Source organism: Vipera ursinii (assembly GCF_947247035.1).
Source record: "Vipera ursinii genome assembly, chromosome: 2".
Classification (NCBI taxonomy): Eukaryota; Metazoa; Chordata; class Lepidosauria; order Squamata; family Viperidae; genus Vipera; species Vipera ursinii.
In genome coordinates this window covers 167889522-167902814 of record NC_139513.1, presented here as the reverse complement: position 1 = coordinate 167902814, position 13293 = coordinate 167889522, and the positions used below count along the sequence as shown (strand labels likewise).

At 39.6% G+C, this 13293-nt stretch overlaps 1 protein-coding gene across 2 annotated transcripts in view; it reads right to left on the bottom strand.

The window, feature by feature from the left end:
* Positions 1-3421, bottom strand: part of PTPN18 (protein tyrosine phosphatase non-receptor type 18) — a 49070-nt gene extending 45649 nt beyond the window's left edge. Inside the window, exon 1 of one of the 2 annotated variants that reach the window (XM_083352784.1) lies at positions 3052-3421. In XM_083352784.1, coding sequence (XP_083208910.1) covers positions 3052-3144 — 93 coding nt within the window. In that variant the 5' untranslated portion in view covers positions 3145-3421. The remainder of the gene's footprint in view (positions 1-3051) is intronic. The other variant, XM_083352783.1, reaches the window with a different exon arrangement.
* Positions 3422-13293: the final 9872 nt, after the last annotated feature.

Below are 13293 nucleotides of genomic sequence, written 5' to 3'. Positions count from 1 at the left end.
CGGTACATGCTGTGTGGCTGCTGACCAAACAGGTTGAATGACATCTTAAATCTTAATTTAAATGAATTGTATCCATGTTATCAGTTAGGGCACGGGTGTCAAACTCGCCGCGTTACATGATGTGCTGCGAAGTAGCGTGACTTTTTTTGCATTGCCAGAGCTGGGGTGGGCGAGGCTTCTGCATGATGCGATCAGCCCACTGGCCAGCAGTTTGACACCCCTGAGTTAGGCCTTTCTTTGCGAACCCTTTATAATAGCACTTTTTTATTTCACTTCAAGATAAATCTTTGAGGCATGTAGAAATATAATATTAGCAACTTGTCATAGGGCTGGCAATCAGAATGGGTATTAAATACCCAATTTTTAAAGGGTATTTTGAATTTGCAAGATGGCTCAGTAGGGACTTCTTACACAGAATGGAAAACTATCTCTATTTCTTTAAATGTAGCTGGCATTGCAAGGACCAAAATATGACTCATAAAATATAGAGGGTTCCTGCATGTGGCCCTTTATGGTGAAATGTAGCTGGCTGTATTTTCCCATCTCTCTAAGGGAGCCAGGCAATGTAATGAGCCTTTCCAGTCAGTTAACCCATAAAGTGACCAATTTCAGCATATCTTGGCACATGATGTGCAGTAGCCAATTGGGACACTGGAGGGCTTAGAAAGATTCATAATTTCATTTGTCTAGCTGAGCATGGAAAAGTCCTGTTGGCTTTGTGTGCCAGAAATTTACAGTCTCAAAGAAAAATCTGTATTCAGATTTATAGAATATAATCTCTTCATTTTGCACAGCTATTGATTTCTAACAACTTGTCCCTCACAATCCTAAAGAATGCATTCTATTTGGGGGGGATCGCAGAGAAAGGAGATACAATCCAGTGCATCCCTTTTGAACTTTTCTCCAGGAAACCTGAAGAGATTCCACAAATAGGAGTCTAATGAAAGAGAATATTTTTAGCTCAGGGTTGAAATGTGGGGTCCTTGATGCTCACTGAGCTTGGTTGTTTTCTTGCAGACGTTTCATTACCAAATTAGGTAGCATCAGTTAGATTAGCACTGATGATGTTACCTAGCTTGATAATGAAATGTCTGTAAGAAAAGAATCAAGCTGAGAGACCACCAGGGACCCCACACAAATATGATTCCATAGCCCCTCCCTCTGAATCATTCAATTCTCATTTTTTGGAATTGGGAATTATTAGGTGCTCTTTGGATGGGAATTTGAAGCAAAAATGCAAAGTCCTGCTCAACAGTGCAGCCGGGGTATGTTACTACATTTTAAAGTAAGTGGTTACGTACAACATGTAGCGTGGAAGAGGTTTCAATCCTGAGTCCAAAGCGAGTGCATCAGTGGCTGAGAACAAATGTAAAATTTCTGGTTTCTAGCATCCCCTTCTTAGTGCCTAAGCCTGCAATATGGAGTTAAATCAGTCCTCTGGCTTTAAAATGACAGAACTTTGAATCAAACACTTCATCAATTTGTTATTCTGCAAACTGGCTGGCAACTTCTATTAGTAAGACTGTAAGATTATTTGCAGAAGGTTTAAGAGTCAAATGGGCTTCAAGATAGTACCACCATTTGCATCTGTAAAGTCTTTTGACAAAGCAGGAGTCAAAGCAATACATTATAATTCAGTATTATCTTGCAAAAGACGGGGTGGAACAGAAAGCTGCCTTGCGTTCTACAGAATTGATGGCAGAAATGACTGAACTGAAATAAATGAATGAATAAATAAATAAATTAACTATAAATATCCTGGTTCACAGTTTACTATGTGCTCATATAAATTTCATTCTAGAGTAGTATTTCTTAAAGTGTGGTCCAAGAACTACTGGGGGTCCCCCAAGACCCTTTCAGGGGTCCATAAAATTAAAAATTATTTGCCATATATTGAAGACATTTGCAAATATTTAAAACAATGCCGCTCTTCTGATTATTTTTTTATTTAAAAGAGTATAGGATTTTTCAGGAAACGTGTTTACTGACATTTATTGATGTTAGTATCTAATGGGCTTAATACTGTTATTTTTCCATAATTCAGTAAATGTTCTGTGAATGCACTGACTTTAATTTTTAATACAGTAAATATCGATAAACGTAACCCATAATTTTTAAAAGTGGGAAGAGTTCCCGCAGCAAAATGTTTTAAGAAACACTGCTCTAGAGTATGTCCACCCCTTCCTCACTGAATACATTGTAATTTAAGAGAAATTCCTGCCATATCTGATTGTTGGTTTGGGGGCAAATGAGATATTGCTTTCTACTAATGCCACAAAAAACAACAACAACCCCTCTTAGCAACTGCTCTCCTTGATAGAGTACTCTTTCCTGACCTGGTTACTTCGCAGTGTTTAAAAGAGATACAGGCGAACACAGCCCAGTTGCTAAACAGTGAAACACACGTATTGCTTCTCTCCAACAGCTACAATAGACTGGTCTTCTCTCTTAGCATTTATTGCCCGGCCGCTTGACCTCAAGAATAATTATTCACCAGTTGTAGAGGGATTGATTATCTTCGCTTTTCCCCTAGCTTTGGCAAAAAGACCCGGCAGTCTTCGCAAGATATCAGGCTAGGATTCATACGAGAGCACATCAGCCCTTCAATACGATAAAAGCTGCACTAATACGTGAGCGAAATGACATTTTTCAGCAGGCCAATTCCACAGAAGCATTAACCAGGTCAGTGGCGTACCACCGCCATCCCGTTTTCCTTCCTATGTATGGGGGGAAAAAGGCATACGTACATCTTGTGTATCAGACAAAAATTCAACAGGTGCAGCTTTCTTGGAATAGAAGCACAGAGCCAGGAACAGCTGTTGAATTTCTATTTGCTGGGTATCTAATCAAAGTACCCCAAAACTGGGAGAAAGAGAGACAAAACCCAACAAAGAGCTTTGCTGCTGCTTTGCTCCTAGCAAAGACAAATCTTTGACTGTAGAAAAAAGGGGGAAATAGGTACTGACAAGGGACAGCACAGGGTAGAGTGAAGTTACTTAGAGCTTCCCCGAGGCCCCGGTCTTCATTTTCAGAGAAATAGTTCTTACTCACCTGGAATTCCTCAGCCAGCTGCCCTTTCTCCTGCCCAGCCTTAGCTTCCACCTGGGCTAGAAAGCCCTTTAGGTATTCTTTACAACGACTCATCCCTCTCTGCTCAAGAAGAGGGATCGAGGGCAACGTTGGAGCTGAAGGTTCTGAAATGCTAAGAGGAAGTTGACATCCTTGCACCACGCCTCCAGATTGTGGCTAGTGGGATGGGCCCAGGAGACCTGCCTGGCTCTCTGCCTGCTCTCAGGGAAAGGGATGGTAACTTTTCCTGCACACTGTGAACAGGGTGTGAACGTTGAGAAGAACCTGAGAAGCACAGCTCAACCAACACTGTTCTTTGGACTATCTTAAGATTTCCAGCACGGATATCTGCTGTTGTAGTAGTTTCCTTAATTGTCAGTTTCCCATGTAGCATTTGGGGGAGATTGTGCCCCCCAACAAGTTCCTTAGTGTGCACATAAATACCTTGCCCTGCCTAATTTATTTATTTTTAAATTAAAAGTTAATGGGAAACCAGCGTGCTTCAAAGAAAAGCATCAGCCTGAAGTCTACCCTGTATTTCCAGCCATGCCTCTTGACTCTACTAGCATTCTTAGAAAATAAAAATGCTGTGTGGCCGAAATCCTCCTTAGCAGTCATTTTACGTGCATTTCTACAACATGCTCTCAAAATTACATATATATCACCTGTTTCCTTCTATTTGGTATTTCAAGTTTTGCTAGCACCTTGAGATGTTGAATGAGTAGAAAAGCAGGAGCTCAATCAATCAAATAAATAAATGAGCTTGTCCAGGAAACTGCTTAACCTGTTAGAACTGCTCTCAGCTGCAACAATAGTGTACATCCATACCATAATTTGTGTCTCATGGCACATTTTTTACATGTTATGTTTGCATCACTAGTTCTAACCTATGTGTGTTTCTTGTAAATAATGTAGAAAGTTTATCTTCACAATAGAGGGGCACCATTGTATAACGCTGACATCATTTTATTATATTCTTCTCCTGTGTATAGTCTCTCTTACGGTAAAAAGGCATAGGATCTGGTTATTGTTCTATTGCTGCAGTAACAACATAAATTATGTTCTCTGAAAACATATTTCCATGGACTAATTCAGCAGATGGATGAAATAACCAAGTCCAGGGAAAAAAACATTGTGGCAATGTAAATGATGTATTTTGTATAATTTACATTATTTGCATAGTAACATCATCGCAGGAATATCGCTAGAATTTGGTTTACTGAACCATGCAAAGTCTGTTCACTTGAAATCAAGAAAACTGAGGACTCACTGTATATGGAATTTCTAAGCTTGTTTTTTCCCCATTTTAATTCCATTTCTTGGTTCTAATCCTCGTGGATAACACTTGGTTTCTCACAACAGAGGATTTAAATGCTTTATTTTAAGCAGCCACATTGAGTTTTCATTTTGATTTCCCTCATTCTCAAGTTCCCATTACAAGACCACATTGTGCTAACTTTGCTCGGTTGGGTGATGGCCTTGAGAAAGAAGTGTGAAGCAATGTGGTTTTAGAATCTGAAGTGAAATTGAATTAGCTTTAGCTAAAAATGTAACAGAGCAAAAAAAAAAAGTAGCTCAAGAAATACCGCGATGGTCAGTTGTTAAAGGAAGAGAGGGTGTAATGAGGTTAGCTTATGATATTCGCAACAGAAAACTCCTGACAATTTTTTTTAAAAAGGCCAGGAAGAAGGATGACATGTAGTATCCCTCCAGGCCCATCATAGCAAATTTTTAAGTCTTCAGACAATGGATTAGCCTACAAGAATGACAATAGATTAGTTTACAAGGATGCATATACTGTATACTAGATTTATATCCTGCTTAAGTAAAGTATTCAAGGCAGCTAGTAGTGACTAAAATAGGAATGCAAAATGGAAAGGTAAGAAGCATACACAAAATTTAGTACCTACTTTAATGAACAATCCTGGTAAAAGTGATGGGTTTTTGGTTTGTTTGTTCTTCTAAAGGTAGACCAAATGGGAGCTAATGATAATTGCCAAGAGAATACATTCAACAACTTTTCCCACAGCTAGTATGCTGTAGTGGTTAAGGTGTTGGATTAAGAGCAATGAGACCCAGGTTCTAATCCTTCCTCACCTTGGGTGACTTTGGGCTAGTCACTCTCTCTCAGCTTAACCTATTTTACAGGGGTGCCATTGCTAGTGGAGACAAGAGGGGGTAATACTAGGTATGCTGCCTTGAGGCCCTAATGGAAAGTCAGGATATGGTGTACATCTAATTAATTAATTAATTAATTAATTAATTAATTACAAGAGCCTCTCCTGCAAATCTTTATAGGCCACTAAACAGGAGGCTTTTTCGGATAGCATGGCTCTAAATCACTTGGGTTTTAAAAATTAATATTAATACCTGAAATTGTACCAGCACAGGGCTTTCAGCAGAGGGGTTATATGATCTATGTACTTCCTACAATTTAGCAGTCCAGCTGCCCCCATTTTGCACCAGTTGCAACTTGTAGATTGTAAGAGTAATCCTGTGTAATGTGCATTGTAATAGTCAAAACGGCAGACTTTGGATATCATTTTATTTATCAAATTTATATGCCGCTCATCTCATAGTGTGAGGGGACATACAGACTGCATGTTTGAAAAGCAGCTAAAGTCCTGTAAATGAACGCTTTCTTGCTTAACTGCATTGACCTCCCAAAGACAAGAGGAGAACAACCACGTATGAATATCTTCAAACCGAACCTTTTTATAGTAGACTATTACTATAAAAAGGTTCGGTTAGAAGAAGTTCACATGTGGTCGTTCTCTTCTTGTTTTTGGGAGGTCAATGCAGTTAAGCAAGAAAGCGTTCATTTATAGGACTTTAGCTGCTTTTTGAATGGGCCTCACTTGGTCTTGGTTTCACCCTCTTGATAGAGCTCAGTGGGGGGTGAGGGGTGGTTTGTTCAGGCAGAGAAGTTCAGTTAAAAAACTATTATTAAAAATTTTGGTTTCTATTTTTTAAAATATAAGTTCAGGCCTATGTTTTGAATGTTGCCATTAAAATAACCCATCCAGAATTTTGGTTGATATAGAGATCTTGAAGCTTCTCTAGCTCTGCAGACTAGCTGCCCTCTCGTAAAGCTATCTCACCCTAATCTTAGAGGCTTCCAGTCTACACAAGTAGGAATCAAGACGTGGCATGTTTCTAAAAGAAAGTTAAAAGAAGAAGGGGTGTGCTTTTAACAACTCATGCCTGTTATACAACGGCCAGAAGAAGGTTGAACAAGTCTATGGTTTATGAATATTCATATAAATTCTTTTTCCTTCTTTTTGAAAACAATAAAATGTATTATATAAAATTCATTTATTGCATTGCAACTACCTGAGTGACTGTATGCTCCAATTATGCCTAAGGCAGAGATGCAGTGGCATTACCAGTCTTTAGCAAGATTGGAAAGAGGAATCACAATCACATCGAGATGCAAGAGTAATCACTACCCATCCTGTAAAGTTGGACCCGTAGAAGAATTGTGTGTTTCGGTGTAAGATCCATTAGACTCTGAAACTTAATATTTAATAAAATATCATTCATGGCATTTTATTTTCTTCTTCCTCCGAAAACCCATGTAGCTTTCCTTCTTTACAATAGTCCTATGAGAAAAATTGGGCTGAGAGAGACAGAGAAAACTATCCTAAGATAATCGGGTGAATTTCATAGATCTAGTTGGAATCTTTGGCATATAAAACATTGATCCAGAATGTCATTTGCTCATTTTGCTGGGTTGCATAAGCACAGTGAATTATGGTTTGATGAACCATTAAGGAGAAACCACCTGAAAGTGAGGAGCTTGCCTCCAGAAATTGTGGGTGCTCCATCACTGGAGATTTTCAAGAAGAGGCTAGACAGTCACTAGTCTGAGATGGTATAGGCTCTCCTTCTTAAGCGGAGGGTTGGACTAGAAGACCTCCAAGGTCCCTTCCAGCTGTATTCTATTCTATTCTAAACTATATTTAAACAACAGGAACGGTTGCTGGAATTGGGTATGTCTAGTTTAATGAAGAGAAGGGCGAGGGGTGACATGGTAGCAGTGTTCCAATATCTCAGGGGCTGCCACAAAGAAGAGGGAGCCAAGCTATTATCCAAAGTGTCTGAAGGCAAAACAAGAAGCAACGGATGGAAACTAATCAAGGAGAGAAGCAACCTAGAACTAAGGAGAAACTTCCTGACAGTGAGAACAATTAACCAGTGGAATAACCTGCCCCCAGAAGCGGTGAATGCTCCAATACTGGAAGTTTTTAAGAAGATACTGGACAGCCATTTGTCTAAAATGGTATAGGGTTTCCTGCCTGAGAAGGGGATTGGACTAGATGACCTCCAAGGTACCTTCCAACATTATTATTATTATAAATCTTGTTTTAACATAATATAATCCCATAATCCCATTTTCTCCGTGCTGGGGTGTTCTAGATGGTTTGGACCATAGCTACCGGTGTCATAATAAACTACCTATGTTAACTGCATGTGATGGGAGCTGTAGACCAACATAGTAAGAGAGAACACAGTTGCAGAAATCTCCTCTGCACGCTTTATTATATGGATACAGAATAATCAGAAAATCAGGTTCCATAGAGACAAAAGTTACAAATATGTCTTGAACATTTTCCTCTCACTCACCAAAAGCTATGACAGAAAGTACTGAATTACTTTAAAATGTTGTATATTAAATATCTCTCAGAATTGTAATGGAACTGGGTGACTTTTAAATTTTGTTAAATAAATAAATAGAACGTAATCTTTCAAATAGAAATCTTATTCCTTTTTAATTTTAGAATATTAGCAATCTATTGAATTTTGCAAGAAATCCCCTTCTACTATACCTTTTAATTTTTATTTGTCAAACAGTAACTATGAATCTGTAGGAGGGATATATTTATTTACTAGATTTTGCTATCTTGGGGGTTGGGAAATATGACCCATTTTTTCTAGTATTTAATCATGGGTCACTGACTGTATATGGAAAGTCCCTTCCAAATGGAAGAATGCAAAGCCAATAAGGCAGACTTGTAGTAGTTCTAACTTTCCGCGTGTCTTTTTCAAAGTGAGAATTACTGAGACTTAAGCTAAGGTTACCAGATCTGGACAGCAAATATCTGGATGGCCACATGATGGCATCAGAGAGTAAGACTTTTTTCTGTCCCTCTTTGCTACAGACTGAATTTTTGCAGCCCAGATCTACATAGGTTCAAGTCCTCATTCTCCTTAGTCTTAGGTTTGTGAAAACTATGACGAATCAGTGGCTGCAGTTTGTTGATGCTGTCATGTGTTTTCTTGGTTGTTGTTACTTCTTCTTACCTAAACAAGGTGTAAAGAAAGAAGGCACAAATTGGCTTCTGGAATTCTTTCCACTCCATTAACCAGCACAGGCCATACAGTTTTGTGCTTTTATGCACTAGGAAAGAAGAGGCAAGGTACGTGTGCTCTGCTGTGGGTCATGCGACTAGATGAGCAGAGGGTGGGGCCTTAGAGTGGTGTTCTAAGTCATGCAGCCTAATTGGGCCCATTTTCTTCCTCCACACCAAATTTGGCTCCATTCTGTTCAGTTCGTGGAGAGCTATGTGCTGATGAACAATTCCAACCTCCTTTACATCATATATATTTTTTTCAACATTCCAGTCGGATTGGAAATAACAATGAGTATGTCCTATGCATATATTTTGGGAGTCTAAAAGAGGAAATGAAGAGAGGAGAAATTTTATATCTTGTCGGAAAACCCTGGATGGCTAAAGCAATTCCTGTGTGAGAAGGATGGTGTAAAATCAGAATGACTAGGATCTGCAGGAAATAAAACTAGGAAAATTTACAGCAGCTCTCTGCGTGGAAATTCTGTCCCTGGGTGCACACAATACAGTGAGGGCTAACCCAGTCAGCCATATTTTAGCCTAACGTATTGTGTGAACCCAGAAAATGAGTTGAAGACAGGTTGGCTTGGTTAAACACAGAGAAAACACACGGCCTGTGTGGTGAGCGGTTAGAACTGCGAGAGAGCAACATATCTGCAGGCTGGGTCTCCTCTGCCCACCCACTGTGACCACTGCCTCTCCCAAATGAGAGGAACTATTTAAAAAGCTTCCTATCTGGATTGAGGCCCCACATAAGCAACAAGGATTCCAGACTATGGAACCACGATGTAAAAAAGATGTCAAGACTCTAGAAAGGGTACAGAGAAGAGCAACCAAGATGATTAGGGGGCTGGAGGCTAAAACATATAGGGAACGGTTGCTGGAATTGGGTATGTGTAGTTTAATGAAGAGAAGGGTGAGGGGTGACATGATAGCAGTGTTCCAATATCTCAGGGGCTACCACAAAGAAGAGGGAGTCAAGCTATTCTCCAAAGCACCTGAAAGCAGGACAAGAAGCAACGGATGGAAACTAGTCAAGGAGAGAAGCAACCTAGAACTAAGGAGAAACTTCCTGACAGTTAGAACAATTAACCAGTGGAACAACCTTCCTCCAGAAGCGGTGAATGCTCCAACACTGGAAGTTTTTAAGAAGAGACTGGACAGCCATTTGTCTGAAATGGTATAAGGTTTCCTGCCTGAGCAGGGGGTTGGACTAGATGACCTCCAAGGTCCCTTCCAACTTTATATTATTATTATTATTATAAAGCACTTCACTTATGGCTTTCGTAATGATGGTGTGGCTTACGGTACCTATCAAAAGTATTCATTTACATGTACATTAATAATTGTCAACCTTGTCCAGAGAAGAAACATACCCAGATGTACTAGCATTAACTTTACTGTAAAGTTACACTAACAGAATCTTTTAAGTCTGAAAGTGCATCTCTCCCCCCCACTCACCTTTACAGTGCAACAAACTAGGGAGGGTCCCTTGTGAGATATTTCCCTTGTACCCATTCCTTGTATGGACTAAGCTGCCACTTGTTTGATGGTGTCAAGTTTGTGGTTCTTTCTCTTCCTGTCTCTGTCTCCCAAAGTCATTCCCACATACCATTACAATAGCCAATTGAAGATAAGAGTTTCAAAGACCTATTGTTCGTTTTTCTTAGACCTGAGATATTTTTAAACAAACTTTTTATTTCCAATAAAAGGCAGTATAACTAGTTTGGGATTAAACTTGGTGCTGAGTTGGTTGTAGACGTTTCTTTACCAAACTAGATAACATGATCAGTGCTAGCGGTGTGAGGTTTGTTCCCCGTTTATATGCAGTAGCTTGCCTTGCAGTGTTGGTGGGGGTCGGGTTTTCTCTTTGATAGCTTCTTGATTAGGGTACAGTATTATTTTCTGTTTGATTGTTTGTTAAGTGTTAATCCCTGCTTATTGGGGTGTTGGCTGCTAGAAAGGATGTATGTAATCTTTTTGTTTCCTTCTTAGCTTTTTAAATGTCTCTTTTGAACGGTATATAAATATGATTTATTTCTATGTTTCTGCTGATGACTGAGTTGTCTAAATGCCAACTTTCCAGGAATTCCCTAACATTTTTGGATTTGGCTTGGTCTAGGATATTCAGTTTCCCAGTTGAAACTATGGTTGATCTGTCCATATGTTATGACATTAAGGGGTTTTCATCATGTCTTCTGCCTGCTACTGTAGTTAATGTTCATGGATGTTCTCTGCTAGTCTTCTGCCTGTCCAACATACTGGGTGTTGCAATCCCTACATTGTATATTTTAGAAAACTCTTTTTTCCCCTTGTGGGCTACTAGGTCTTTTGGTTTACATAAGAATTTTTTGAGGGTTAATTGTAATAGTTTGCTGGTTGGTTTTTGAGGATTTTTTTAATGTATGGCAGTGTTATCCTTTTATTGCTTGTGTGTGTTGCTTAGGCTGTGGTGGGTTAAGTAGTCAGGCACTTTTTAATAAAATTGTGTGGGTATCCATTTTGTTGGAAGATGTTATATAGGTAATTTGTCTCCTTCTTTGGTGTGGGTTGCTACTTGTCTTTTTAGTAGCCAATAGTCCTTTTATTAGATCTTTTAGTAGACTAGGTTTGCCCAACTTGCTAAATCATGGTTAACTCAATCATAGTTCATTGACTTAACAATTCCTGGGTTTTCACAGCTCTGTGAACCATAAAGAATGGCCCCCGACCTTCGCTCCTTCCGGCGCGACCTCAAAACATTCTTTTTCGAACAAGCTGGCCTGGTCTGATGGGATGGGGTTGGGTTTTTAAAACTAGTTTTAACTTTAATATGTATTGATTTTATGGGCAGGATGTTTAATGGTTTTTTAATTTTTTTATTCGATTTTTATTGTGTATTGCCCTGTTCACCGCCCTGAGTCCTTCGGGAGAAGGGCGGTATAGAAATCAAATTATTAAATTAAATTAAATTAAATTAAAGTAACCACTCTAGCTGTTTTGCAAAATAGAGAGGGGCACTAAGTAGCCAAAACTGTTTTGGTGAACTTAGCCAGTATCCTAGGCTCTATCTAGCATTGCCATAGATGATAGTGTAGCTTGTGATAGTAATCCATATTTTACATGTCTTCCGGGTGAGATTCAAGGTACTAGTAATGGTGTTTAAAGCCCTACATGGCAGGGGTCCGGAGTACCTTAGGGAACACCTGCTGCCGGCATCAACTTCCCTCTGCCCTGTGCGTTCGCACAGAGAGGGCCTCCTCAGGGTGCCACCGGTCAGAGAATGTAGATTGGTGGCCCCCAGGGGGAGATCTTTCTCTGTGGGCGCCCCAGAATTATGGAACCAGCTACCAGTTGAGCTCCGGACGGCGCCCGATCTCAGCTCCTTCCGCCGCGACCTAAAAACATACTTGTTCGAACAAGCCGGCCTGGCCTGAGGGGGGATTGGGGGGGGGTTATTATTATTTTATTGGGGTTATTTATTATGTATTAATTGTTCTTTTAACGGGCATGTATTTAATTACTTTTAACTTTTGTAATTTTGTATTTTATTCTTGCCCTGTACACCGCCCTGAGTCCTTCGGGAGAAGGGCGGTATAGAAATATTAATAAATTAAATTAAATTAAAATTTCCATACCCCTTTATCTTAATGAAGTTAACTGGGGGGCGGGGGGGGGGAAGAACAAGAAGAAAAATCCAAATCTTTGAAGGTATGGATATTTTATTTGGCATAATTTTGGGGAAGATCATTTTGTGAGATACGTCACACCTCCCACTTCCTTCTTATTTCCTCCCACAAATATTCGGATTATGAATGTACATATGGGTGGTACATATATACCTTTAAGTATCTGAGGGAGGAGAGAGATGGTGGAATTCCAGAATTACAAAATGTTGGTTTGAAACAGGTGTTATGTCCCAGTTATGCCTGTTTTTTAACCTTTAAGACCAAAATCAAAATGTTTCATCCAATGTATGTTCAGAAGGAGAGGAACTACTTACAAACTGTCATTCTTAATAAATGGTTCCTGTATACCAATATGACATTAATTCCAAAAGAAGGAAGCAAATACGAAAAGTGGCAATATAACCTTCCTAATAATAATTCATTGTTCCCCTATCCTCTAGACAGTGAGTGCAAATAACTAGTTCCTTTATTGTAACACAGAAATACCAATATTTAACTGTGAAGATTCAGCAAGGAACATTGCGGTCTAAAATTGTTTTGTGGAAAAAAAAAACTTGCTGTGATCTAGAAGTGCTCTTCTTACAAAACAATGAGGATTAGTTTTCCAAATGTAAATTGGGTTTTATAGATTCCAATTTCGCCATCTAGTGTCTATTATGCAAAATGCTACAGTAAGGCATTAGACTAGTATAGGGAGAATTTTAAATTTTAAATTAGTAAAGGTAAAGGTTCCCCCGCAAAAGCGTGCTACTCGTTTCTGACTCTAGGGGCCGGTGCTCATCTCCGTTTCATAGCTGAAGAGCCAGCGTTTGTCCGAGGACGTCTCCGTGGTCATGTGGCCGGCATGACTAGATGCCAAAGGTGCACGGAATGCTGTTACCTTCCCACCGTAGTGGTCCCTATTTTTCTACTTGCATTTTTACGTGCTTTCGAACTGCTAGGTGGGCAGAAGCTGGGACGAGTAACAGGCGCTCACTCTGTTACGCGGCACTCGGTATTTGACCCGCCAAACTGCCGACCTTCTGATCGACAAGCTCAGCGTCCTAACCCACTGAGCCACCGCGTCCCTAAATTTTAAATTACTTTTCTAAAAATTTACTTTAGTAATCTAATTGTCGTAGGCAGCACTTCTGATACTTATATAGGATATTTACGTCATTTCCACCACCTAATCCTCTTTTAACATGCATCAGCTCTTCTTGCAG